The 27489-nt window shown below is 42.2% G+C and overlaps 1 protein-coding gene across 1 annotated transcript in view; it reads left to right on the forward strand.

The window, feature by feature from the left end:
- Nucleotides 1-27489, forward strand: part of cfh (complement factor H) — a 106957-nt gene that overhangs the window by 55953 nt on the left and 23515 nt on the right. The window contains exons 14-19 of the mRNA XM_062980762.1: nt 14430-14615; nt 15400-15552; nt 16215-16385; nt 20589-20765; nt 23902-24078; nt 26382-26558. Coding sequence (XP_062836832.1) covers nt 14430-14615; nt 15400-15552; nt 16215-16385; nt 20589-20765; nt 23902-24078; nt 26382-26558 — 1041 coding nt within the window. The remainder of the gene's footprint in view (nt 1-14429; nt 14616-15399; nt 15553-16214; nt 16386-20588; nt 20766-23901; nt 24079-26381; nt 26559-27489) is intronic.

A 27489-nucleotide genomic window follows, 5' to 3' on the forward strand; every position in this document is an offset into this window, starting at 1 on the left:
CAGATTCTGAAGTGCAACTTCTGTCTCACATTCAACTTACTCTGCCCTTGCTAAAGGGGCTAAGCCTTGTCATCAATATGGAGACAATCCAGTTCATCGGGGCAGTATTGGACACTGTAAAGCAGATGGCCTACCTTCCAGAGGATCGTTTTTAAGCATTATGGTCAGCAATCATCTTCATCACCCGGAGAAGGCAAGTTACACCAAGGCAGGTGCAGTTGATTCTGAGTCATATGGCCTTGACCACAATGGTAACTACCATGACAAGGCTTCAGCTCCAGTTCCAGCTTTTGCATTAGTAGTTCTTGCAGGTGTTCAACCCTCATCAAGACAGTGCCTGAGCACAGCTTACCATCCTTTGAGATGTTTGCTGCTTGCTGTGGTGGTGGATGACATGCAACAGTGTCTGTGCCGGCCTCCTGTTTCACACCCCAGAACCCTCAGTAATGCTTATAAATTACACGTACATACAGGGATGGGGAGTGCATCTCAGCAACCTGACGGTCCAGGTGATGTGTTCTATAGCAAAGACCCACCGTCATATAAACTTTCAGGTGTTGATGACAGTAGAGAAGTTCCTCAAGGCTTTTGACCCTTTGATCGTGGGCCAGGTAGTGCAGGTGCTAACAGACAACACTACCGTATGCTGATACATCAACAAGCAAGGAGGGACGTGATCCCAACTGCTTCTGCAATGCACACTTCATATGTAGGAGTGGTACCTCCACCAGGGAATCCACTTCAGGATACTTCACCTGCCTGGAAAGGAAAATGTCCTGGCTGATTTCTTAAGTAAGGTTGCCTACGATGCTCACGACAGATAGTTTCACCCTTAAGAGGTTGAGTGCCTATTCAAGAAGTGAGCCATCCCTGAAATCGACATGTTTCCATCGCCAGAGACTACAAAGTGCCTGATGTATTGTGCCCGCCTTCTGCAGGGGCAGTATCAATGGTGCCTAGGAGATGCATTTCATTTCAGCTGGCACAGAGCCCTCCTCTACCTCTTCCTGCTCATCCTCCTACTGACACAGGTGATATCTAAGGTACAGGCTGACAGGGCCCCAACAACCATGGTTTGCCCCCTCCTTAGTCTTTCCAAGGGAAACTATGTTCATCTACCAGCTTGCACCGTGAGACCCACCAGCAGGTATAAATAGACACTCCACAAAGTCAATGGCCATGTCAACAGCATTTCTAAGAGGTAGTCCCCTCCAAGAAGTCTGTAGGGTGGCATTATGATCCACCCCACTGACATTTGCTACCCAGGAAGGATGCGACTTTTGGAAGAGCCATTCTAATGTCAGCAGTGGCATGACACCCACCATCCAAGGTCAGTAGCTTGCTAGTCTATATTTGTGATTTTCACAGAGATCATGAAGAATAAGTAATGGTTGCTTTCCTATAACCATGCGAAATTCGCACATCCCAGCCCACCCTTCCTGCTTCAAGAAATTCTGTATGGCAACCACTTGGCTTCATCTAATTAGCATTGGAAAGATTTTGTCTCTTGCCTGGGGGCATCCTTTGTTCAGTCATTAGCTGTCTCCTGCCCTCAGAGTGTTGGTTCCCATCTATTGTTTTGATTTTAGAGTTTTTTAATACTGGTAGCCAGATTTTGTTCACTTTCATGGTTTCTTCCTTTCTGTTGAAGTTGTCCACATGGTTGTGGATTTCAATGGCTTCCCTGTGTAGTCTGACATGATAGTTGTTGGAATGGTCCAGCATTTCTGTGTTCTCAAATAATATCCTGTGTCCAGGCTGGCTCATCAAGTGCTCATCAAATGTTCATACTGCTAAAGAGTGTCCACCACTGCTTGTCCTCAGCAGTGACTGACCAAAGCTGGGAAGACTACTGGATACTTTTGACCTCCATCTCCCCCACTGGAGATGTACTTTCATGTTAAGTTTCCTGTGCACCATTATGTACTGCAAATTTCCAGTGGTCAGTATTCCCAGAATAATATTTGAAAGTGTATACATAATTTTTAGAAGTTTTTTTTCAATAGAAATCAACATTCTTCTTTCATCTGATAGCATGTGATAGCAGTTAGTTTTTAACACTCATGGATAACTTCCTTGTAACAAAAGTCTTTTTTTAAAAAAACCTGACTAATTTTTGGGCAAACAATTTGATCTTGATGTCAGTATGCTGAATGGAAAGGAATTGGAAACTACACATTCTAACTGAAGCCAGAAATATTGTAAGCATGAGTATTTCATGAAAATTTATTTCTCCTTTTGTTCTACACTTTATGAGGCTATGCAATATGCAGGCAGTTCCCCAGTTACAAACATGTGACTTCCATGCATTTTATATTTAAGAACGGGGTGAAACAACAGGAAGTGAGAGAAATAGAATAGCTTTATTGTCACTGTACATTGTATAATGAAATTAAATGCTTTCCCTAGCATTTCAGGAGTAGCAAATCTACTTATGAAAGAGTTATCATGGGGAGGGGGGGGGAAAGGTGACTCCACTGGAGCTTTATCACCAATCCTTGTTTCAAAATCCAATTACTACAGGGACAGAAAGTGGGATGAAATTTCTAAACAAGGGCACAGACAGCAAAAGAAACATTACAGTGGTGTTAACCTTTCCTTTTACTTTGTGTGTGTGTTCCTGGAGTTATATTTAATAATGTGCCTGTTCTAGCTTACATATAAATGCAACTTAAGAACAAACCTACAGAACCTATCTTGCTTGTAACTTGGGGACGGCCTGTAATATACAATTGTACAGAGTGTGAGAAATAAGAAAACAGCTGAAGCACAGCACCAATCAAATGGTCTTTCTTATGTTATGTATTATGGTGCATAGCTACTTAATGTTAGTTACTAAGGTTGTCCAAAATTTCGTTATGATTCTTATTTCGGAATTATTTCGGATTGTTCTCGCTTTTTGAACCAAGTATTGAAATGTTGTCCCTGGGCGCAACTGGCAATGTAATTTGAACCATCGTTGGCCCATTCTCTAATTGTGTCTTAATGTTTCGTTAAATTTTTTCCTCCCAATTTTTTTTAATATTTTTTAAAATATATTTTTTAAATTTTTTTTGTTTCTGCAACCTAACTTGAATGGGAGCCTAGCGCAGCCTAAAATGGCTGCCGCTCCCTGGCCAATCAGAGACTTCCACGATGGCTGGAAAAGGTGGGGGCTAGCGTCCTCCGCGTCCACGTTTAAGATCTCTATAAAAAACCCCTCCCCAACCCAGGCAAGCCATTCGGGGCTAGGATACCGAGCAGAGAGGGTGGTTCGCGCCGCGCTGGGAATCAAGCTGCTTGCTTGCTTGCATTGAGGGGAGAGAGGGCTAAGTGTGGCTATAGGGGGTTGAGTGTCTGTTGTTGCTGATTCGATATTGTGTTGTTGTTTTTTTTTGGGAAATTGGCTTGGGGCTTATGGGGTGTGGCAGTCCTTGCTTTGGCTTTAGGCAATTTTTATTTTTCAAAGGACGTGGGCACCAAGGCATTGCTTTCCTGACGCTCCATTTCTAAACCTCTGCCTTTTTTTTGGAATTTAGCAATCACTAGATCAGCCCTTCTTTGCAATCCTGAAAGGGGGGGAACATTGAAAGTTATAGTTTCCAAAGGACGTCTGCGTTCCTGCAAGTGCAGTACTAGGGGTCCTCTACTTTTCTACTCCAGAGACCCTCTGCCTTTTTTTGGGGGGGGGGGGGGGGAATTTAGCAATCACTAGATCAGCCCTTCTTTGCAATCCTGAAAGGGGGGGACATTGAAAGTTATAGTTTCCAAAGGACGTCTGCGTTCCTGCATTGGCCTTCAGTCTTGGGGGATCACAGTAGACACAGAAAGAGACTCCGTTGATCTCAAGAGCCCCTGTCAAAATTACAAAAGGTCTGTCGGTTGCAATAAACAATTTTAACATACGGAACAATTTCAGGGAGTTCATCAGCGAGAGCATAGTAATGAAGCGTTCATGGGGAATAGGTTGTTCCCGCAAGAGTTCTGGGAGAGCCATTGCCTCGGGAAGAGGAACGAGGGGTGGCACTGGAAGGAAACAAAGGGGTGCTCCTGAGGGCAGTGCAGTGCAAACAGAAATGGTGGAAGGGCGTGGTCCCGGTGGGTCGACATCGGAAAAGGGTTCCCTCCATGATAAAACAACACCGCCAACCGTATCAGAGGCTGCCACCGATGTCTCTGAACTGGGTCATGTCGTTGTCCTCACGCCGGACGTAGAAATTAAGAAAGAAATAGATAGGCTTCCCCTAACACTGACATCATCAGATGATGATGAGGAAGATGGCAATCCCACTCGTGCCGTTCCCACAGAGGATGTCATGTCGCAACCCACTCTTTCCTCCCCCAGTCCTGTGAGCACCCCACAAAGGCCACCGGGGGCCCCACCATTGGGAAGGCCGAAGTCTTTCCTCTGGGACCACTTCACGGTCCATTCCCAACAGTCTTCCTTGGCTGTATGCAGGCACTGCGGGATGCACATTAGCAGGGGTAAAGACCTGAGGCATTTGTCCACCACTGGCTTACAGGTCCACATGAAGAGACATCATCCTTCAATTCCCTTGGGAGGGGGATCCCTTAGCCCCGCAAGCAGCACCCTGAGCTCTCCTACTTCTCCGTTAGGGTCTGCTGGGAGAGGGTCTCAATTAACCTTGGACAATTGGGGCCATTCCACTGGAAAGAAGAGAACAGGGGGAACGGCACCCACCGTTGAGCAGATCACTCAGCGTCTGGGAGAGATGCTGGCTCTCGACCACCATCCCTTCAGAATGGTAGAGCAAGAAGGCTTTGTGCGGTTCGTGGAACTGCTGTGTCCACAATACAAAATCCCATCGCAACAAACCTTTTCAAGGACAGTGATACCAGGGCTGTACGAGGCCTGCAAGGTACGCGTAGAGGCAATGTTGCGGAGCGCCCTTGGAGGGCACATCCATTACACGTCTGACATTTGGACAAGTATTGGGGGTGGGCATTCCTATCTTTCGTTGACTGCACATTGTTGGGATAAAGGTGACAGCATGTAGACCGGACAGCGCTGGGCCCTCCTCGCCCTGGAGGGTGTTGATAGGGACCACAAGGCAGAAACAATCTGCAAGATCCTCGAGGACATGATGGCGGCCTGGACACCAAGGCATCCGGAGACAATGAGGACGGGGTTCATGGTCACTGACGCGGGGAAAAACATGATTAGGGCAGTTGAAAGCGCCGGCTTCACCAACGTTACATGTTTGGCACACTTGCTGCACAACACAGTCAAGGATGCTTTCAAGAGCGCGGAGGAGCAGCAGCAGGCCTCCATCGGTGGCACACACCTCTCACAGCTGATTGAACGCTGCCACAAGATCGCCGGGTTCTTCCATCGCAGGATTAAGGCTGCCCGAGAGCTAAGGGACAGGCAGAAATTGGAGGGGCTACCGCAGCACAAGCTCCTACAGGACGTTTCCACCCGGTGGAACTCCACCTAGCAAGAATGGTGGAGCAGCAGAAGGCAGTCCATGGAATCTCCCTTTCCTTGGTTGCGTCTATTGGCAAGCTGGTTCCGAGCAAGCAAGAGTGGGACACCATCTCCTAGCTGGTGGAAGTTCTGAGACCGTTCAAGGAAGCAACCGAGCCCCTATCGGCACAGGGGGCCCTTCTCAGCCAGGGAGTGCCTCTAGTCTTGGCCCTAAAGAGGCATCTCGATATGCTGGGAGGAGGTCGAACACTCGACTCCCTGGCGAGCAATCTAACACCGCAGGTCCTGGAGGTCGTGAGAAAGCTGACCCTCGCTGTCCGTAAACATCTGGAGCCGCTGCTAAGCAGCTATGTCCATATGATAGCAGCCATTTGTGATCCGAGGTTGAAGGACACCGTCTGCTCCAAAGACTATCCGGAGTGGAAGGCACGTCTCGCCAACCTTGCGCATGAGGAGGAGTGTGTCGCTGCGGGGGGGCCCACAGAGCAGCACATGGGCCCCCTGGGACGGATGCCTGCCACCCTTAGCACTAGCGGCAGTGGCGAGTCCGACAGCCTGGAAGTGCTGTGCGATAGGATTCCGACCTCTAGAGAGCAGCGTTGGCAGCAGCAAGGGCAGCAGCAGCAGCGGTGGGGGGAAGATTTATTTGGGAAAATGGTCGCCATACTGGCACAATCGGGAGCGTCTCATTCCTCAAAGCTACGGAAGCTGGATTCTGCCGAGTGTTGCGTCAACCGTTACTTCGAGGAACCGCCGGAGAATCTATCTTGTGATCCGTTGGCCTACTGGTCTTCTCGAGAACACGTGTGGCCGCATCTTGCCAATGTTGCCCGCAAGTTCCTCAGCTGCCCTCCAACCAGCGTGCAGAGCGGGAGGGTCTTCAGCATGGCCGGCGATGTTGTGACCCCCTCACCGCAGCTTGCTGGATCCGCTTTCCGTAGAGAAATTGGTCTTCCTCAAGGCCAACCTCCCTGTTTTGAAATTTCCAGAGCTTCCTTTGAAGTGAGGCACCCTCTCCGAAGTCCAGTGGTTTTATCTTCATAACGCCTAGTCTTTCCCCGCTTCGATGATGGACCTTTTCTCGGTACATTGAGTTTTTTTCTCAACTTCTCACTGACGATGGGCAGGCACACTGAACTCCTCTATCCTGGTGTCCTTCTAGGGGGATGCCCTTTCTCCACTGATAGCTGTTTTGAGAAGAGACATACTTTGCTGCCGTTTGATGAGCACTGCATAAAGCAATCCCCGAAGGATTGCTATACTATTTGAAATATAAAGTTTGCAAGCACAACATTTCCTGTGTTTTGAGTTGTCTTATACTATGGCATGTATTTCATAAAAATAAAAGTTAAAACTTCTTTATTCTATCAAATGTCTGTTGTCTCATTCTGGTCTTAATGCATTGTCCGCTATGTCAAAATTTACATATGAGGTTACATTACTTACGGCGATGCCTGGCCGGGTATCCCTGGGGCTAATTGGTCGTCCATCCAGGGCCACAGTCTGCATCTGCAGTGATATTTCGCAAGAAGAAATAAAACGTCTTTCATCACCTCCACATCCTATCCCAGAATTTGACAGTTATAAATCAGTGTGGTTCCCTTAAGCTTTGTTTTCTTACAACCCAGCTTTGGCCCTTTCTTCTTTCACCTTTGAGATAAGGCTCCTCAGCCCCTACTCCCTTTCAACCATCAGACTTTTATCTCATACCAAAGGTTGTTAATGTTTCTTCCATAAATTTTAAATCCGGCCTAGAGTTCCTCAAGCCACGCATGTCGCATGATATGTTCTGCAAACAGGTCGATTAGAGAGGCTGAAATTATGCGGCCCTGCCGCACCCCATTCCCAATCTGGAACCAGTCTGTTGTTCCGTTTTCTGTTCCTACCATGGCAACTTACACTTCTCAGGGGACAGACAAGGTGACTTGGAATTCCTAAAAAACCCAGCACATGCCATTTATTATGATCCATGCAGTTCAAGGCTTTATAGAGGGTATTCAACATGGCCAGCGATGGTGGCCTTGCTGCCTCAAGGCCAAACTCCCGGTCTTAGAATATCAAGAAATCCCTTTGAAGCGAGGCGGACTCTCCGAGTGATAATAATATGAACAATTAAAAAGGAATAAAAATTTATAACCCGCCAACATCTCCCTGCGTTGGCTCGGTGCAGCTTACTTGGGGCAGCGGCCCAAACAACATGAGGACAAAATAAAAGCAACAAAATACAAATCTTGACTTAGAAAAGGAAAATCAGGAATTACATTTCTCAATGTAAACTAAACACGGGATTAAAATATGTTGTTTAAACTTCATAATTGCTTCCAATGTGTCCCTCTGGACTTTACGCCCTCGTTGTCCGCGATGTTGGTCTGAGGGTCGCATTTTTGGCTCGTGCGTCAACAGCGGGATGTCAGCATCAGCAATCCCTCTGCTTCCATGCTCTTTGGACGGCTATGCGACTCAATTTGGCCAAACCTACATGCTTCTGCTTTCCCACCAGGGTTCAAACACCTCTTGCTTAAGATGAGAAGCAGTTACTTTAATCTGACCCAGCTAATTTTTTATAATAATTTTTAAAAAAATCCAGAATCAGGTTTCTTTTCTTATGTCGATGCTCCCCCTGGCCGGCAAGGTATTCACAAAAGAGGTGGACTTGGATTTACAGAGAGGGAAAACTTTGAAAGAACCTATGGTGCAGTGGCCAAGACAGACTTTGGTGCAAAAACTCAGAATGGTGGCTAATGGTGCTCTAGGTTTTGATAATGGAACTGGCTTTTGGAAGCAACTTTTGAGCAAGTGGCAAGCAGAGTGGATTTAGGGCTGGCACCACAGCTTTCCAGAATGGCTATGACCAGCTGTATGGAAATAAGATGGCAAACATGCAGGGTGCAATGAACCTACAGCAGTATCCTGCAACTGGCGGTACACCAACGATAGGTTATCCAATGCCAGCAAACTATCCAATAACCTAGTCTATTTTTGTGTCTTTTTTCATATTTGCTCTTTATATTTTGTGTTGACAACATAAAATCTTATGGAACATGCAGAAACGTCTGCAGTGCAACAGTACCAGGTGCACTTTTCCACTATTTAAGTTGAATATACATTCCTGAACAATTCAGTTTTTTGTACTAGAAAATGAAGACTGTGTTTTCACGAAGTAAATGTACAGTGGTTTTAAATACAACTACTGGGGGCAATGCATGGCCTTACAATAAAGAAAGGTACCACTGCCACCATTACATGTGGGACACCCTGCCCAAAGCCTCTTTTTGTTTAGGATAACGGAATCTTTTTCTTTATATCCCACTCCTTTTCCCACGCTTTTAGAATATGGGATCACTGAAATCCCACTATGACAGGGGTCAAACCTTTTTTCTGGATCCCTGCCACTGCCAGCTATAATACTTTTGTCTATGCGTGTGTATGAGAGGATGTGACACTGAGGGAAAGTATGTGAGCCAAATCTTCCGCTGACTCTCAAGTAGAGAAATTCACCACTCAGAAACACTGTATTTATTAAAAACAATAAATTATTTCTTCATGGTTTCTTTTGTCCAAAAAGCGAAAATTGTTGCAAAGTTTTAGTTCTTCGGTTTCATTTCTACACAATAAAGACAATATTTTTCATTATTTAACATCTACAACTTGACTGAAACTTTGTACCAACAGTATTCCTTTTCCTCTGCTCTTTCTCACTGGAAACCTAAACCTAATTTGTTTCTGACACCTTCTTTCTAGCTCATCGGCTTGAGAACTTTAATAACTGAACCCCACACACACACACAAGTCTTCCCTCTAGTTTTACTCCATAGAAACATGATCCTTAAATCAGAGCCTTAAAACCTGCCTCCTCCAAAAAGCCTTCGAGGATTAATTATTGTAGGGTAGATCTATCTGCCTATTGAAGAATAGGTTGCCAGGCCATGAGTATTTTGCACTTTATTGATTTTTAACTGTGAAACTACCTCTTCTATGTTGAAGTATTCTGCCCTCGGCCCTGAGCCGTGTTTTTAGCCCTCTGTTTTTTAAACATTTAATGCTGTATGCTGACTTTTACTGTTTATTGATTTTATGTTTTATTGATGCAACAATTGTTTTATTGTTGATATTTTTTATTGTTTAATTGCTGCCATTGTATTGTTGATGGGCATGCCCCATGTAAGCCGCTCCAAGTCCCTCCGGGAAGATGGGGCGGGGTATACAAATAAAGTTCTTATTATTATTATTATTATTATTATTATTATTATTATTATTATTATTATTGATGTGATGGTGGCCACGGCCACCCTGCGGACTGCCAGCTTGCTTGTGTCCATCCGGTGGGGCTGCGGCCAGGGCCGGCCACGGTTTGCTGTCAGGGAGTGTGCCTTTGTGGCGGCTGGAGACTTTGGGGCTCAGGTCTGGTTGATACAGAAGTGTCTGTTTATAGAAGAGGAAACATGGTGGAATGGGGCCCACCCTGGGGATCTCTACAAGTTTTTCGTCGTTTGATGCGAGGGTGGTGCCCGGACAACCTGAAGGCTGGCATCTTGTTTGTGCTTGGCCAGGGTGATGTGGCCAGGCCCAGCCATTGTTGCCCAGCGAAGAACAGGCCTTTGTGGGTGCAACAAACACAGTGGTATGAGAGAGACACTCAAGAAGGAAATTCCTGCTTCTTGGCAGAAATGGGCAGTGCTGGGTGACATCCCATGGTGGCCGCCCCCCCTGGGCAGTGGGACTTGTGCCCCCATTTCTCTAGCTGCCAAAAAGGCTACACCCCCTTCCCCCATAGGTGCTGGGGTGTGGCGTGGGGCCGGCCAACGGTGGCCGGCCCCCCTGGGCAGTGGGACTTGGGCCCCCATTTCTCTAGCAGCCAAAAAGGCTACACCCCTTCCCCCACTTATTATTAAATACTAGGTGCAGGGGTTGTGGTGTGGGGCCGGCCAAGGATGGCCGCCCCCCCCCCCCGGGCAGTGAGACCCGAGCACCCCTTTTCCTTGTTGCACAAAAAAACCACCCCCGGCCACCGCTTTTTATTAGATAGGGGCAGGGTGTGTGGTGTGGGGCTCAGGTCACAAGGGAGTGGGACACAAGCTCCCATGTCTTAGGAAGCTGAAATATCACCGCCTCACCCTGCTTATTTTTAGATAGGAGCGGGGGGGTTCCAGTTTCTGCAAATGACCACCATTTTCGCTGATTTCCAGCCACAGAAACAAAGATACAAAAGTAGAAAAGAGGGACTTTCACAGTGATAAGAACCCAATTGAACAGGAAATAAGACTTTCAAAACAGGAACAGGTTTCTTAAAATATTAAAAAATAGTATATTATAAAAAGTTATGAAAATTCGCCATAAATCATAGGAGACAGGAAACATTCTGCAATTTGTTGAGCAAAGAGTGTGGAATGTGTTCTCCCACTGTACCAAATTTGATGAGAATAGCTCAAGAAATGAGGGTGGGAGAGCCCCAGAAAAGTCCCCCCCCCCGGTTTCCTGTTTTTTGGAGATTGCGCATGCGCGTCCGCCATTTTAGAAACATTAAGAATCATTATGAATTTTCAGAAATATCCGAAATTTTTGGTTGAAAAATTCGGAAATAGTTTCTATATCGAAGCGCCGGCACCCCCTACTTTAGAAACGAGAATTGAAATGTTTTTTCCATTGATCGGACAAGCCTATTAGTTACCATAAGAAGCTCTTGGAGGTCAGAAACTGTAACACAGAAAATTTAATACAAAGGTACTTCACTACACAATTTTATGGGAGTTGTGCAAATGGGAATGATTCTTAATCTCTTGACTTCACTAAAACTGTATTGCCTCACGCTAACTAAAGTAAAAGATGCATGGAGGCAGGGTCCATTGGACTTTTAAAGATTGGGAGTATTATTAAAATATTTACTTTCTAAACTAATGTAGTGCAAGGGAGAAACTACCTTTCTAAACTCCAGAAAGTTTCCCTTAGGAGGTCCATGTCCAAAGTTGTCTTTGATGCTGGATCCACACTGCCTATAATTCAGTTTCAAAATCATAGAATCATAGAATAGTAGAGTTGGAAGAGACCACATGGGCCATCCAGTCCAACCCCCTGCCAAGAAGCAGGAAATCACATTCAAAGCACCCCCGACATATGGCCATCCAGCTTCTGCTTAAAAGCCTCCAAAGAAGGAGCCTCCACCACAGTTCCACTGTCGAACAGCCCTCACAGTCAGGAAGTTCTTCCTGATGTTCAGGTGGAATCTCCTTTCCTGTAGTTTGAAGCCATTGTTCCGTGTCCTAGTCTGCAGGGCAGCAGAAAACAAGCTTGCTCCCTCCTCCCTATGACTTCCGCTCACGTATTTGTACATGGCTATCATGTCTCCTCTCAGCCTTCTCTTCTGCAGGCTAAACATGCCCAGCTCTTTAAGCCTCTCCTCATAGGGCTTGTTCTCCAGACCCTTAATCATTTTAGTCGCCCTCTTCTGGACGCTTTCCAGCTTATCTCCCTTCAACTGCGGTGCCCAAAATTGGACACAGTATTCCAGGTGTGGTCTGACCAAGGCAGAATAGAGGGGGAGCATGACTTCCCTGGATCTAGACGCTATACTGCAGGCCAGAATCCCATTGGCTTTTTTAGCTGCTGCATCACATTGTTGGCTCATGTTTAACTTGTTGTCCACGAGGACTCCAAGGTCTTTTTCACATGTACTGCTGTCAAGCCAGGCGTCCCCCATTCTGTATCTTTGATTTCCATTTTTTCTGCCGAAGTGAAGTATCTTGCATTTGTCCCTGTTGAACTTCATTTTGTTAGTTTCGGCCCATCTCTCTAGTCTGTCAAGATCGTTTTGAATTCTGCTCCTGTCTTCTGGAGTGTTAGCTATCCCTTCTAGTTTGGTGTCGTCTGCAAACTTGATGATCGTGCCTTCTAACCCTTCGTCTAAGTCGTTAATAAAGATGTTGAACAGAACCGGACCCAGGACGGAGCCCTGCGGCACTCCACTTGTCACTTCTTTCCATGATGAGGACGACGCATTGGTGAGCACCCTTTGGGTTCGTTCGCTTAGCCAATTACATATCCATCTAACCGTAGTTTTGTCTAGTCCACATTTTACTAGTTTGTTTGCCAGAAGGTCGTGGGGGACTTTGTCGAAGACCTTACTAAAATCCAGATACGCTACATCCGCAGCATTCCCTGTATCGACCCAACTCGTAACTATCGAAAAAAGAGATCAGATTAGTCTGGCATGACTTGTTTTTGGAAAATCCGTGTTGACTATTAGCAATGACCGCATTTGTTTCTAAGTGTTCACAGACCACTTCCTTAATGATCTTTTCCGGAATCTTGCCTGGTATCGACGTGAGGCTGACCAGACGGTAATTGTTTCGGTCGGTCATTTTTCCCTCCTTGAAGGGACCACATTCGTCCTCCTCCAATCTTCTGGGACTTCTCCCATTCTCCAAGAACTCTTGAAGATAATTGCCAGTGGTTCTAAAATAACTTCCACTAGTTCCTTCAATACTCTTGGATGTAGCTGATCTGGCCCTGGGGACTTGAATTTGTTTAGACAGGTCAGGTGTTCCTGGATAACTTGTTTCCCTATTTGGGATTGGATTTCCTTCGTCTATTCCATGTTGCTGAGGTTGAAGATGGCTTACTTTTTGTGAGAAGACCGAGGCAAAGAAGGCATTAAGTAGTTCTGCCTTTTCCCTGTCCCTTGTCACCATCACCCCATCTTCTCCTTGCAGTGGCCCTATCGCCTCCTTGATTTTCCTTTTTCTATCAACATAAGCAAAAAAGCCTTTTTTGTTGTTTTTTATGTCCCTGGCAAGCCTGAGCTCATTTTGCGCTTTAGCCTTGCGAACCTTTCCCCTACAGGTGTTGGCTATACGTTTGAATTCTTCTTTGGTGATTTCTCCCCTTTTCCACTTCTTGTGCATGTCACTTTTGAGTTTTAGCTCAGTTAGAAGTTCTTTGGACATCCATTCTGGCTTCTTTGCACTTGTCTTATTTTTCCTCTTTGTTGGCACTGTTTGCATTTGTGCCTTGAGTATTTTACTTTTAAAAAACTCCCATCCATCCTTAACTCCCTTGTCTTTTAATATTGGCATCCATGGAATGCCGCTCAGTAATTCCTTCATTTTTTGGAAGTCAGCTCTAGAATGCGTGTTTGACTTGTCTTAGTTTCAGCCTTCCTTTGTATTGCAAACTGCAAGAGCACATGGTCACTTGCCCCTAAGGATCCAATCACTTAGACTGTATTAATCAGGTCTTCCACATTTGTTAAGATTAGATCAAGAGTAGCCGATCCCCTTGTTGCCTCTTCTACCTTCTGGACCATAAAATTGTCTGCAAGGCAAGTGAGGAATTTGTTGGACTTTGTACTCTTGGCCGAGTTTGTTTTCCAGCAGATATCGGGATAATTGAAATCGCCCAAAACTACTATATCTCTTCTTTGTGCCTGTTTGGTCAGCTGTTGACAGAAGGTTTCATCAAAATGCAGATTAACTGCATTGAACGGGATTATATGGCAGGGTAGACTCATATAATCCAGTTCAATACAGTTAAACTGCATTCTGAAATAGCATTATATGGCAGAATAGATCCAGCCTGACTTGTCATCACTCTGCTTCTGGAATGCCTCATTGCAGCACCTACAAATGGATAAACACGAATGGTATAAATGTGGACTCCTATACCAAAGCTCCCATTTTTGCAATTCGACAAAGTTCTTTTCTGCCATGTTGGATGTTGGAAAGCAAGGAAAAATATCTGTTCCATTTTAATTCTTCTAAGCATCTGTCCAGATGCTCTGCTGATGGATTGTTTATCAAATTTATATCTTAATTACCTGTTAGCATTTTTAAAGTGTTAACAGAATTATAAAAATAGTGACTTGGTATACCTTTTGTTTTCTCAATAATATAAAAGAGAAAGAGGAAAGTGGAGTTATTATAGATATTAGAAATAAAGGAGACCTTAGTTTGAAAAGGAACTGAGAACTTTTGTTTTCATTCACATTCTTTTATGTTGATTTCAACAGAGGAAGTGAGATCGTGTCGACGCCCTCCAAAAATCACAAGTGGAAAACCTGTTGATGTCGATTCAAACTCAAACAACTATAGACATAATGAAACTGTAAAATATGAATGTTCAAAAGGCTTCTTCCTTGTTGGAACCAACCCTGCCAGATGTCTTCATGGAGAGTGGAAATTACCCGAGTGCAGTAGTAAGCTACAACATTTCAAATAAACTATTTTACATTTCAGGAGACACTTCTTGAAACTGTAAGCATAAGCAGAAACAAAGAGTCTTGTAATATCTTAAAGACTAATGGATTTCTTATGGCAAATATTCTGTGTGGAGGAAATATTTATGTACACATTATTTCTTTACTCAGGAAATACTGGTTTATGCACAGAAAATGCTATTTTCCATGCAAAGCCTCAGTTCTAAAGTTTGCACAAAATGCAATCTGAACATTAGCATTTGAAAACTACAAAGTTTCTCAAAGCTCTCCTGTAATAGGAAGAAACATACTAAAATGATTTACTCCTTCCACAAGAGTGAATTTGGTGAAGAAAATCCCCAGAAAGAGGACCCATGAGATCCATCTCCACACTTCTTTCCTTTCAGCACTATCAGGTTTCTAATAACATGCCAATCAGCTGCACAATGGGCCTTCAAGGGCATGGCTGTATTGGAAAGTAGGGCATACAGGAATGACTCTGCATATACCCATTCCCACCAAGACACAGTGCCATTGCCCGACACTGAATGTGTGCATTGAAAATAATACTTTGGTACCTCTTCCATATGGATTTCTGTTTGATGCATCCTCTGGCCTTCCTCCCCGCACTATTTGGTTTCAGAAAGATGCCTCCTGTAAATCATTCCAAAACATGAAGAGTTCCACTCAAAGTTTCCAGTTACTTCTTTTTTCATTGTAAATGGCTGACAATACCACATGAAAAATCTCTGGTTGAATATTGTTTGATGATATCATTTTGCAGAAAAATGTAGAAAGCTAGAGATTACAAAGTTCGGACCACGTGTTTCAAAGCAATTTGTCAACAACAACATGGTTGTAAGATATAACTGTAGTGACTACCTGCACGAGACAAGATGTGTTAATGGAAAATGGTTACCTGAACCCGAATGCACAGGTACGTTTTGTATGATTTTAACATGTTATTGGCTTTTATCCTATATTTCAACTTGTTATTTAATAGTTGCTGTGAGTTTTCCAGACTGTATTGCCATGTTCTAGAAACAATCCTCAGAGGTTGTGAGGTTTGTTGGAAACTAGGCAAGCGGGGTTTATATTCACACTGGCCTCAAATAGACAAGAGTTCTTTCTCCCACCATGAACATTTCACAGATATATAAACCCTACTTGCCTAGGTTCCAACAAAACCTCACTACCTCTGAGGATGCCTGCCATAGATGTGGGCAAAACATTGGGAGGGAATGCTTCTACAGCATGGTAATACAGCCCAGAAAACTCACAGGAACCCAGTGATTCTGGCCATGAAAGCCTCCAACAGCACATTGTTCTTTGATACCATAAATGTTTTATAATACTTTTCCGAGACACAAAAAAATAGTCACACACCAGGAGATAGCAAGAGTACCAAAATAACACAGCATTAATGAAAGCACCATTATTTCATGTTTCTCTTTTAGACCTGGACCAAAAGAGTCTTAGGCCTTACTGCCTCCCTATTCCAATTTTTGAATCATCAAATATTTTGCTGTTGCAAGAAATTTCTCATCACTTTTGAATCATTCAATAATAGCTAAACTATTTCATTTATTTTTGTTAAAGAACTCTGCCCACCACCACCACAGCTTCCGAATGCTATCAGTATAACAGAAACAAGAAATTATAAAAATGGTGAAGAGATTGGCTTCACTTGCATGGAACATTTTCATCGTCAAGGGCCACCAAAAATGACATGTGAATTTGGACGTTGGCAGACACCACCACGCTGTATTGGTTTGTATTGCTTCACTTTTGATGTCTGCCTTTGATTGAAAAAACTGAATGGCAAGAGAAAACGTATAAGGGAGAATGTGACAAAGTAGGATATTATCTGTGTAAGAATTCTAAGTTATATTTTATTTCTTTAATAATGTCTATGTCTAGCCATGTATGAATTACATGTTCTTGATCATAACATTTCTGCTTGTAACTAAATAGTACAGCATTATATTTATAAAAATATTACAAAATGTTATTTTTGCCCCATTCTACCCATGGCAAGGCTTGCTTAGGTAGAGAGAGGTTCACCTGAGAGAGGTTCACCTTTGGATCTGATTGCATATCTTTTAGTCCTTTACTTGCTGTTTGTATGCCTGTGTGGTGCATTTGTGATATGTGTGTAAAAGCATTAGATTGTACATTAGGCTCCACTGCTTTGCTATCTCCCTTTTCTAAGAACAAACAACATCTGTCAAATTCCTTACTTGCAATCCAACTCTAGCCAATTATTATTTTCAAATATGTATTTCTGAAAAAGTTTTCTCTCAAAGGAAGTATTTTAATATCTCTCCTGGGAAAAAAATACCATGGGTCTTGTGTATTCTATTCCTACAAAGTTGATAGCAACCATCTAAAAGCCCTGCTAATCAGTCTGAAGACCTAGCTATGCCAGCATTTTTTTTCCAACAGTGAATAGCGAGAGATCAAGAGAAAATTCATAAGCAGGATATGGATTCAGTTGTCTCTTCTGGCTTCTGTTTTACAACTATGTTGTAGCTCAGCCTGAGCCTGAGCTCAGGCCCATTCAGCCAGTAATTGTCCCTGCAACTGATTTGCCAGAGGACCCTGGGTTTGGACCTGACATGCAGCCAGAGTTTGGGCCTGAGATGCAACCAGCTTTGCCAGAGGACTCTGGGTTTGGGCCTGAGATGCAGCCAGAGTCTGTTCCAGTGGATTCTGGGACCAGAGACAGAATGGTTGCAAGCAAGCATTTTGAACCGCATTCTTCTCCGTCGTCAAGCCCAGTTCACCAGGTGTCAGAAGGACATTTTAGTTTAGAGGAGGATAATGAGTTTGACAGGAGGGTAGCAATAACTCATTGAAGGAGGAAATGAGAATGTTTACAAAGAAGTAAACGACTGCTTTTGAAGCGCTCTAATGAGTAGTTTTCTCATGAGAGACAGAGTTTTCTCATGAATGAAAGACCTTGGATTTTCCTTAAATGCCTGGTTCTTCTCCGCTATAGGAGAGGTGGCAACATTGCAATTCAAGAGAGAAAGATCTTTGCTCCGTGTCCTGTATATTCTTGCAGCTATGGATTTTGCTTCAAGTTCCAGCCTTATTTTGCCTTTGGATCCAGTTTATGTCCCAGTAACTTTGCTGTTTGATCCTGCAATCTAGCCTTGTTTCCTGTGGTTCCAGTTTGTCTCAGGTCTTGGATTTGCACCTTGTTTGGACTATTCTTGATGCCTTTCATGGGATGAGTTCAATATCTGGTTTGGACCATGTTTTTGAGTGAGTTTCTTAGACTCTTGCTTTAAGATTTTTGAGTACATTGCTCTTGTGGATTTAAACCCTTTTTATTGACTCTGAACTTTATTTGCTTGTGCTTACTTATAAGCTTCAATAAACAGCTTGTTTGCTTATATTCTGGAGCTCCAGTGTGGTTTTGAGGTGCCTATGCAGCCTAGGGGTGCAACAAACTAGTATTTAAAGAAACACTTCCTCCGTTACTATAGGTAATACATATTAGATAGAAATACCTCAGCATTGAATCTATGTGAAAATACAGTTTTGATGGCCATGTGATAACACCTTGTGAATGGCTGAGAAAGTCATGATTAAATACATAACTGATACGTAGTAATGGCTGAGTCATAATCATGTGAGGTTTATGACTATCAGATTTGTAAGTCCAAATCTGATGTTGGATCTGCGTATCCTGATTTTACAGCTGTAAGTAGTGCAAGAGTGAAGCCTTTTGCTTCTTTTGGATGGAAAACTGAATCTGTGAATTTACTAAACAGTGCGTTTAAAACTCAGACATTGCAGCTGTACTCTGCTGACAAGCTGATTGTCAGCTCTTGAAAGCTATAGGACTCAAGCAGGCTCACACAGGCAGTTCCGTGGAAACGCTTTATTGAGGACCTTCTTTACAAGATGAAAATGAAGCTAGAACTGATGTATTCCCACCAAACGCCGAGTATATCTACCTCCTACCTTCCCCCCTCCCCACATTCACACGTATCTGTTATATAGTCATTTCCCAGGCTTGAGAAACCAGAGCTGGCCATAAAACCCATCCCTGGCCAGATGGCTCTTATCATTTAGATTATCTCCCACCCCATCCCCATTGCTCTGGCAGTATGTGGAGAGTACAGTTGTTATGAATGCTGGGCTTTCACATCCTGATACTGATGAACTGACTAAAACATTTTTTGTAGAGAATGGACTCTGCTAGATTTTGCTTACCTCTGTGGCACTTTCTTGTCCAGGGTGCAGCGGTTCCAAGGAGGTTGTGATTGGAAAACTATAAGTCACTTCACGAAACTATCCAGTGACAATACAGAGTCATCATGACTAGAAGTGATTGATGGGTTTCTCCACGACAGTAGGGGTCTTTTCCCTTATCAACTTGTAGTATTATTTCCGTTGGTGGTATAGTTTTTCCTTTGCTTGATATTGGTATAGTTTTTCCTTTGCTTGATATTCATAATCATTTTTTCCACTTGTTCAATTATTAGAAGGAGGGAAGTATGCTCTATTCATTTACAGCGTGTATCCAGTGTGTCCACTGAATGGTGTGACCATGTGATCACTGACACTGCCAAATATCATGTTCCCAATCAAGAGGAACACAGTTCTCCATACATATTGTTGTATTCACATGGATTTTGTCTAGGTCAAGCATGGCAGTTGTATAGCTTCAGATATTGTTCAACAGTAGTGCCAACTAATATTACCAAATGGTGAGAAACAATTAAAATAGTAAAGAAGAAGAAATTGGAGGGCTGCAAAATTCATAGTCTTGGTTCAGGATCTCAGAAGAAAATTGCAGCTGGCACTGTTCCTATGCACATAAAGTTATTAAATGAATAATCTGAGTGTCTTAATGATGTTATTTTTTATTTAATAGAGTTTTCACTTCAGCATCCATTTCACATGCTGTTGCTTCTATATACAGGAAATGTGCAACACTAAACTGTTTCCTTAGTAAGTTACAATGAGTGAAGGGAGAGAATGAGGTTGTCAACTAGTCCCGTCTATGGAAATTGTAAAGTACAATTAGGGTTACGGCCAGAAATAGTGAAGGAATGCAAAACACATTTTCATTCTGAGCAGACTTTCTTATGGGTACAAGTCCCATGGAAGTAACTTGAACTTGCCTTGGGATATATTTACTCAGTACTAGGGACGTGCAATTTGGTAAAAACCCATGCCATTTTGGGTACCTAGTTTTCCCCCCTCCACCCCCACCCCCATTCCATTTTTAGGGAACTTTCAGAATTTGAGAGGGGAAATCTTTTTCTGTGCTCAAAGGATTGGTCCATTACCATAAAAGGAGAAACTTTAGAAGCTCATTTCTCTCATTTTAAGCCTATCAGCATGAAACACACCTCACTTGTAGGACAGATTTACTTCTGCTCAGACTCACTGGTCCCCATTATTAGCCCCTATTCTCCAAAAAGTTCTGGCTGCTGTGATCTGTTCTGGTTAAGGTTTTGGCTGCCCTGCCTCTGGCTTGTTTTCATGGATTCAGCAATCAACTCTGTACTCTGCACAGCCTTGCTCAATACTGTTTTATTGTAAATTGATCCTACATTCTGTATCTGGTCTACTATCCTTAGTGTGAACATTTCCCATTAGACAAATTTCATAGAAATAGTATAAGACTTCACATTCCTCCAAAATATGTTGGCTTCATAAAGGCTCCCTTGTGAACATCCTATTATTTGAATAAGTGAGAACTGTCTTATTAAAGGGAAGTGTTCTTTATGTGATTACATTTACTAGGTAAAGGTAAAGGTTTCCCTTGATGTTAAGTCCAGTCGTGTCTGACTCTGGGGGCTGGTGCTCATCTCCATTTCTAAGCCAAAGAGCCGGCGTTGTCCATAGACACCTCCAAGGTCATGTGGTCGGCATGACTGCATGGAGTGTTGTTTACTATGTGGTTGTAATCTATGTGGTTACACTATGCTGTAAATTCCCTTTTTTCAGATGAAAGATGTGAAAATCCCCCTTCAATTGAAAATGGTGAAGTAGAAAATAGTTCCCGGAACAAATATCTTCCTGGTGAAACTGTGGAATATCACTGCGTTGAAGGTTTTGAAATCACTGGATCTTCATTTGCAACATGTGGAAATGCTAAGTGGCAGAGACTGCCAGCTTGCAAAGGTAATTTGATGTGCTTCTCTTCAAAGATGAAAAATACTCCATAGTCTTGCTGGCCCTGTGCCAGGAATATATGAGGCAAGGAACTCCAAGGAGTTCATAAAAATACTGATAATTCACAGATTTATGAAAGGCTCAGACATTCTCTGCAATGCCCCAAGAATTAAAAAAAAACATGCATAAGGAATATTTGCAAATCTTGCTTTTGAAAATAATATCCCTACCGCACTCAAGATTTTTTCATATTTCCCCCATAATCCCTCCATACACACACAGATATATATTTTTTGTTTAGCAGGTATGTTCTATTTGTACAAAATACAATTTTTGACTCTTTGTTTTTAGGGTGCAACCATTTATTTGCAAAAAGATTCTCAAATGTAAAAAAAAATTACCAAAATTTTGCAATTAAAAAAATAATCACATAATCTACTTCCAAATGAGGAGAAAGCTTTTTTAAAATAAATGCTTTGTAGGTATTTCTGAGAATATTTATTTCGCAATGAGTCATCTTCATAACTATTACATTTTTTACTCCCCTTTGTAAGATTTTGGAAATTTATCATGCAGAATGATCATGTAAATCTGGGTTGAAACCTTATGTTCATGTTCACTCACTTCAGAAGTTTCTGAAATATGATGTATTTACAAGTGGTTTCTGAGTTACTAACATCCAACTTACAAATGACTCATAGTTAATAACTTCCAATGATATATCCTACCCCATCCTTTCAGTAGTGTGTGCAAATAAGGCTTCTTACACTACTTTGTTGGAATACTTCCTTCCCCATCCAGCACTGCAGTATCATGATTCTGCCTTTTAATTGATATTATTGAATCTCTGGGTATCATTAACACCTACAACCATGTCACTGGGATGAAGAAAATATGAATTTGGTAAGGGTAAAGAGAGCAGAGTACAGGCAGTCCCCAAGTTATAAACATTTGACCTACAAACAGGGTATCAGGGTACTCAGAAGAGTATGTCAATCCTGGAAGAGTAATCATGGGGCAAAGTGTCTTCACTGAAGTTTTTTCACCAGTGTGGCTTCCACGACAAGCCACATTTTTCAAAATCCAATTATCACAGAGACACAAAGTGAGATGAAATATTATGAACAGGGGCACAGACAGCAACAGAAATTTTAAAGGGTGATAACCCTTCCCTATGCTATCTTATATATATAGTGTATATACCGTATATACTTGGGTATAAGCCAACCCGAATATAAGCCGAGGCACCTAATTTTACCACAAAAAACTGGGATAACTTATTGACTCAAGTATAAGCCGAGGGTGGGAAATGCAGCAGCTACGGGTAAATTTCAAAATAAAAATAGATACCAATAAAATTTTATTTCATTAATCGAGGCATCAGTAGGTTAAATGTTTTTGAATATTTACCGTATTTCAAAGAAAAACAATAAACTAGCTCTATAAGTGGAAAAGTAGGGGCAACAAAAACAATATGGTATCAACAATAACCTAATAACAACAACAACAACAACAACAACAACAACAACAATAATAATAATAATAATAAAAACTTTGTTTGGATCCCACCCTATTTCCCCCATGGGGACTCAGGCCAGCTTCCAACATAGTAACAGGCAAACACTCAATGCTTATATAAACAATGCAGAGCTAGATATAGATCCATAATTATAGACGTTAATTTCACATATGCATTTTCCCCTGAAATGTTTGCAAATCCCCTCTGTGTGTGTGTGTGTGTGTGTGTGCGCGCGCACGTGCATTTCCCCTACAATATTTGCAACCTACCGTATTTTTCGCTTTATAGGACGCACCGGATGATAAGACGCGTCCAGGAACTAAGGGCAAAATGGGGCGATGTGTGCCGTGCGCGCACGCCCCATTCTCCCTGCTTGGACGCAGATCCGGATCTGCATCCAAGCAGGGAGAATGGGCACATTGCGTTTATAAGACGCACTGACTTTTCCCCTCTATTTTTTGGGGGAAAAAAGTGCGTCTTATAAACCGAAAAATACGGTGTGTGTGTATATATATATATATATATATATATATATATATATATATATATTCATATCTATCTAGACATGTCCACAGATATTTGTGTATTCATTTCCCCCCTGTAATATTTGCAAGCCCTATATATAGGTAAGTAAGAATATATTCATATCTATCCAGACATCTCTCTTTATATAGATATTTGCAAACATATGAGGGTAAATTCATATATAAAAATAATGTATATGTATGGCTACAGATACACAGGTACATGGATCTATCTGTATAAAGGATTTGCAAAGACCTGCAAACATATGAGGGCAAATTCATATGTAAAATTAAAGTATATCTCTATATAAAGGTACATAGAGATGGCAAAAGCTTGCAAGGGGTTAATGCCTATATATCTGTAAGAGGGTTTAACAAATATTTCAGGGTAAAATGCTTTCATAAGATTAATGAATATATACTTTTCTTCTTCCTAACTTGCAAGGGTGCCTCTCTTTTCAAAACATTCCCTTGATTAAGAGCGAGGGAGGCTTGCATAAGTAAACACACTGGTAGGGAGAAGAGAGAAATAGATCACATACTGCAAGCAATAGCCTGCAGGCTCTGTTGCTGGCCTTGACCCGATTATAAGCCAGGGGAGGCTTTTTCAGCTCATAAATAAGGGCTGAAAAACTCGGCTTATCTTTGAGTAGATAAGGTATATATATAGAGAGAGGGGGGGGAGGAATTGCCAGTATGAGGAATTAGCTACTATACCTTTATAGACAAAACCACGATAAGTTTAGAAATGGCTTCCCTGCCACCATACTAGAAATTATGTCTGGTGTGCCGCCTTCTGGATATGTTGGTTATCACTTATCTGTGATCTAAAAGTAAAATATCTTCTTTAAAATGCTCTTCTTCTTTTAAATATATGTTAAGAATTTTATCTTTTCTAGAAATGAAATTTGTTTTCTATCTACTTTTCATATATTATCATACTATTTTTATTCGCATTTGCTTTCTTTGTATTTTTTCTGTGTTAAATTGTATTTATAAATATTCCTTCAAAAGATTAATCTATGTGTTCTTTTGGGAAAATCTTGTCACAGATATAGTAACTTGTTCATAATGTTGTCTTTTCACTTTCCTGTCTTCACAGAAAAGACATGTGGCCGGCCCCCTCTCACTGACAATGCTTCATTCACTAAAAATGAAAAAAGCAGTTATCAGTCTGGGGAAACAGTGCATTATGAGTGTCAACCTGGTTTTGCTGCTAAAGGACCACTAATTCTGAGATGTCAAAGAGGTGAATGGTCAGAACCATCCACCTGTGATGGTAAGTCTCTTACATATGTATGTATGTATGTATGTATGTATGTATGTATTTTGGTCTGGCTGACACTTCTCCAACTACTTATGTGCTGCCATACTGAAGTTGAATAACTAAGATGAAAAGCAGGAGGCTCATGAATGCCCCTTTTATGTTCCTTTTTGTAAGTGTTCATGCTCAAAACTACATGTGTTGCCTGATACCCTGCAAACTGTATGATCCTTTTCATCGAAGTCATAAAGCTTGGAGAAACCCTAACTCAAAGGCAATTTAAAAAAAAATGATTGCAAAATTGGGCCAGGCTGTGGCACAGGCTGGTAAGCAGCTGCTGCAATAAATCACTCTGACCATGAGGTCATGAGTTCGAGGCCAGCCCGTGGCAGGGTGAGCACCCGTCAATTAAAAATAAAATATAGCCCCTGCTCGTTGCTGACCTAGCAACCCGAAAGATAGTTACTGCTATCAAGTAGGAAATAAGGTACCACTTATAAAAAAAGTGGGGAGGCAAGTTTAATTAATTTACAACATTGGAATGAGGAAGTGAGGAAATGCCTTCAGAGTGGATGGTGAAGCAGCTGCTCCCCCCTGTGGCCAGAATCGAACATCCCCTCAGGAGAAGGTTAAATTGCCTCTGCGCCTGTCTGTCTCTGTTCGATGTGTTTATGGGCATTGAATGTTTGCCTTATATGTACATAATGTGATCCACCCTATCTCACCTTCGGGGTGAGAAGGGTGGAATATAAATACTGTAAATAAATAATAAAATTGTTATAAATGACATCTGCTGAGCCTTCTGCAGTTTTCCTGCTCTCAGTGGTTCCTTTCATCTCTGCAGTTGAGTATTATACACCACTGTGATTTCAGGAGGTGATATGTGCTCATGCATGTTCTGAGTGTGTACACCTGGAAGAGGTCTTATACCATTGGATGTAGTGCATTATAGGCAGATTGGAACCAATAACCCTCTTCCACCCGGAGCTGTGTAAAGGGGGATTTTACTGAACACATAAGAACAAAGTGTACACAAAATATTTTAGCTTATGTTACAATAGAACTTCATGAATTGTCTATTATAAATGTCTCAGTTAAATGACTAGAAACAAATATGGTTTAGAATATCAAATTGCTTATTTAACTCTCCATTATATGTCTGAGATGGTTTTAAGATCCAGGCTGAAATTTGGAAGGCTTGGAGCTGCTATAGAGAGCTGTCCTCAAACAATATGTTTGGGCAAGTAGGGACAATGGATGATGGGATTTGTAGTACCTTCAACCGATTCAGCCCTGACTTCCACAGGCCACTAAGACTCCCACGAATGACAGATCTGGACCAAACTTGATGCCTCTGGTTAAACCGAATTAATTTGGATCAAATCAGGGTTGTCTCATTAGATCTGGGCCTTCCTGAAAAGCACGGCTCTAATGGGGTATTGAGCTTGAGGGGACTCACTCCCAAGTTGTTCCAGGACCAACTGGAATTATCCAGGGGTCAGTTTCTATTTGCCATCTTGCACCTTTTGGGCTTCTGGAAATGGCCCCCACCCTACCCCCCAAGCCATGCAATGGGGAACAAATTTCTTCTTCACCCTCCACCCCCACCCCACCCACCCCCCCTCACCCCCACCCCCACCCCCCAGTCCCCTGGCACATTATTTCTAGACACCCCGAGGATGTAAGAACCACCTTAATTGCAGCCTGGTAATTTTTTTTAAGTTCTAAGGCTTTTTTTGGGGGGGGGTGGGGATCTTCAGGTTGGCTGCATGCCCAGAAAGCCTGGTTTTTTTGGGGGGGGTGGAGATGGAAATCAGCACCCAAGCGGATTTTTAAACCCACTTTGGCATGGATTTTGGCACTGTCTGGAAGTGCCCTGGATGTTTAATAATCATAATAATCAATAATAACCATAATAATCCATATTTCACACAGCACTCAGCATACAAATTCAGACCAAATCTTTCTATTTTTCTTTCATGTGATGTCCTTGTAACAGTAGCCCCTTCCAAGTAATTTTTAAGTGTGTAAATGGGACATAAAGCACATTATTCTCCTCATCCACTATCTGCAACCATTCATACTCCAGACTTCAAATGTATGTGCACCAAAGAATGGCAGAATCAGTTCACTGAAATCCTGCTTGCACTGCTACATATTGGCATTCAGGCACTGTAGACATTTTTTGCTAAAAAGCCTTGGAATCTTTATTTTTCTCCATTATAATAAGACAGTACTGAGTGAGTATTTTCTTTATAAAACATTCACAAATGTCATTCTTTTTTTCTTTCTTTTTTTGGCATTGTCTCCCTATTTAGATGTAACCTGCAGAGAACCTCCTGTAGTTGCTAATGGTGATATTCTGGTAGCTAGATCCCAAGTCTATCTTCCTGGTCAAGAGGTGCGTTATGAATGTCATGAAGGTTTTGAAATATCTGGACCAAAAACTATAAGGTGTGAAAATAAGACATGGTCTGATCCACCAACATGTGAAGGTATGGATAAATATTTCTAAATCCTCTTGCAAAGGTTCAGTGGTAAACTTTGAGAATAAAAAGAAACGGAAATGGGAAGGACAGGAAGGAAAGAGACACAAGGTTCTCCAAACATCTAACAATTTCTGAAATAAAGGTAGAGGCACATTTCACCATTACAGCCTCTGAAGCTATCATTTGAAAGACAAATAGAAAATGACAGATGACAAAAATGAACCACCCTACTGAATTCCCATGTGAATTCCTTTTCTAAGTGAGCCATCTCTTGTCACAGACAAATCTTTCTCCCTGTGTTGGGAGGGGATGGATAATGAAATTGCTGCCATGGATGAGATATCATGATAGGCATAAATTACCAATACAAGACTCATTGACCAGTACTGTGCTAATATAATGAGTGCTGCTATTCTTGAACAATTTCTGTTTGTTTCAGATTAGCTCCTGATGCTCAGTACTCACAGTTTTGTTGATTACTATTTCAGTAACTATTCATGGTCATTCCATTGGGAAATTATGAATATATAAGCACCATAATTACTCAGCTATGCAATGACTTCCTTCCTAATCTTCCCAGTCCCTACTTACTAGAAAGCAACTGATGTAATTAATATGGATGCAGCTAACTGATCTTTCTACTCCCTTGCATGAAAAACCTCTAATGTGACAGGCAGAAGCAGGTTCTTTTTTGCATATCACCCTTGCACCAAAGGATGCATATTATGAATTGCATATGTATGGAGGGGAAGTATAAATATTAGTCAGCTGCTTTCCAATCAACAGAGGAAGAGACTCCCTTCAAACAGTGGCAGCTGCCCTGTATGTGGCAAATAGAATGTTTTCAGGTTTGTATGTATCTCCACAATTGTAACTCTCCAGTGAAGAGGTTGTTTCAATTTACTTTTGGCTGAATCTTCAGGGGAAGGGCAAGATT

This window comes from Anolis carolinensis, chromosome 4, assembly GCF_035594765.1.
Source record: "Anolis carolinensis isolate JA03-04 chromosome 4, rAnoCar3.1.pri, whole genome shotgun sequence".
In the NCBI taxonomy this organism is placed as follows: domain Eukaryota; kingdom Metazoa; phylum Chordata; class Lepidosauria; order Squamata; family Dactyloidae; genus Anolis; species Anolis carolinensis.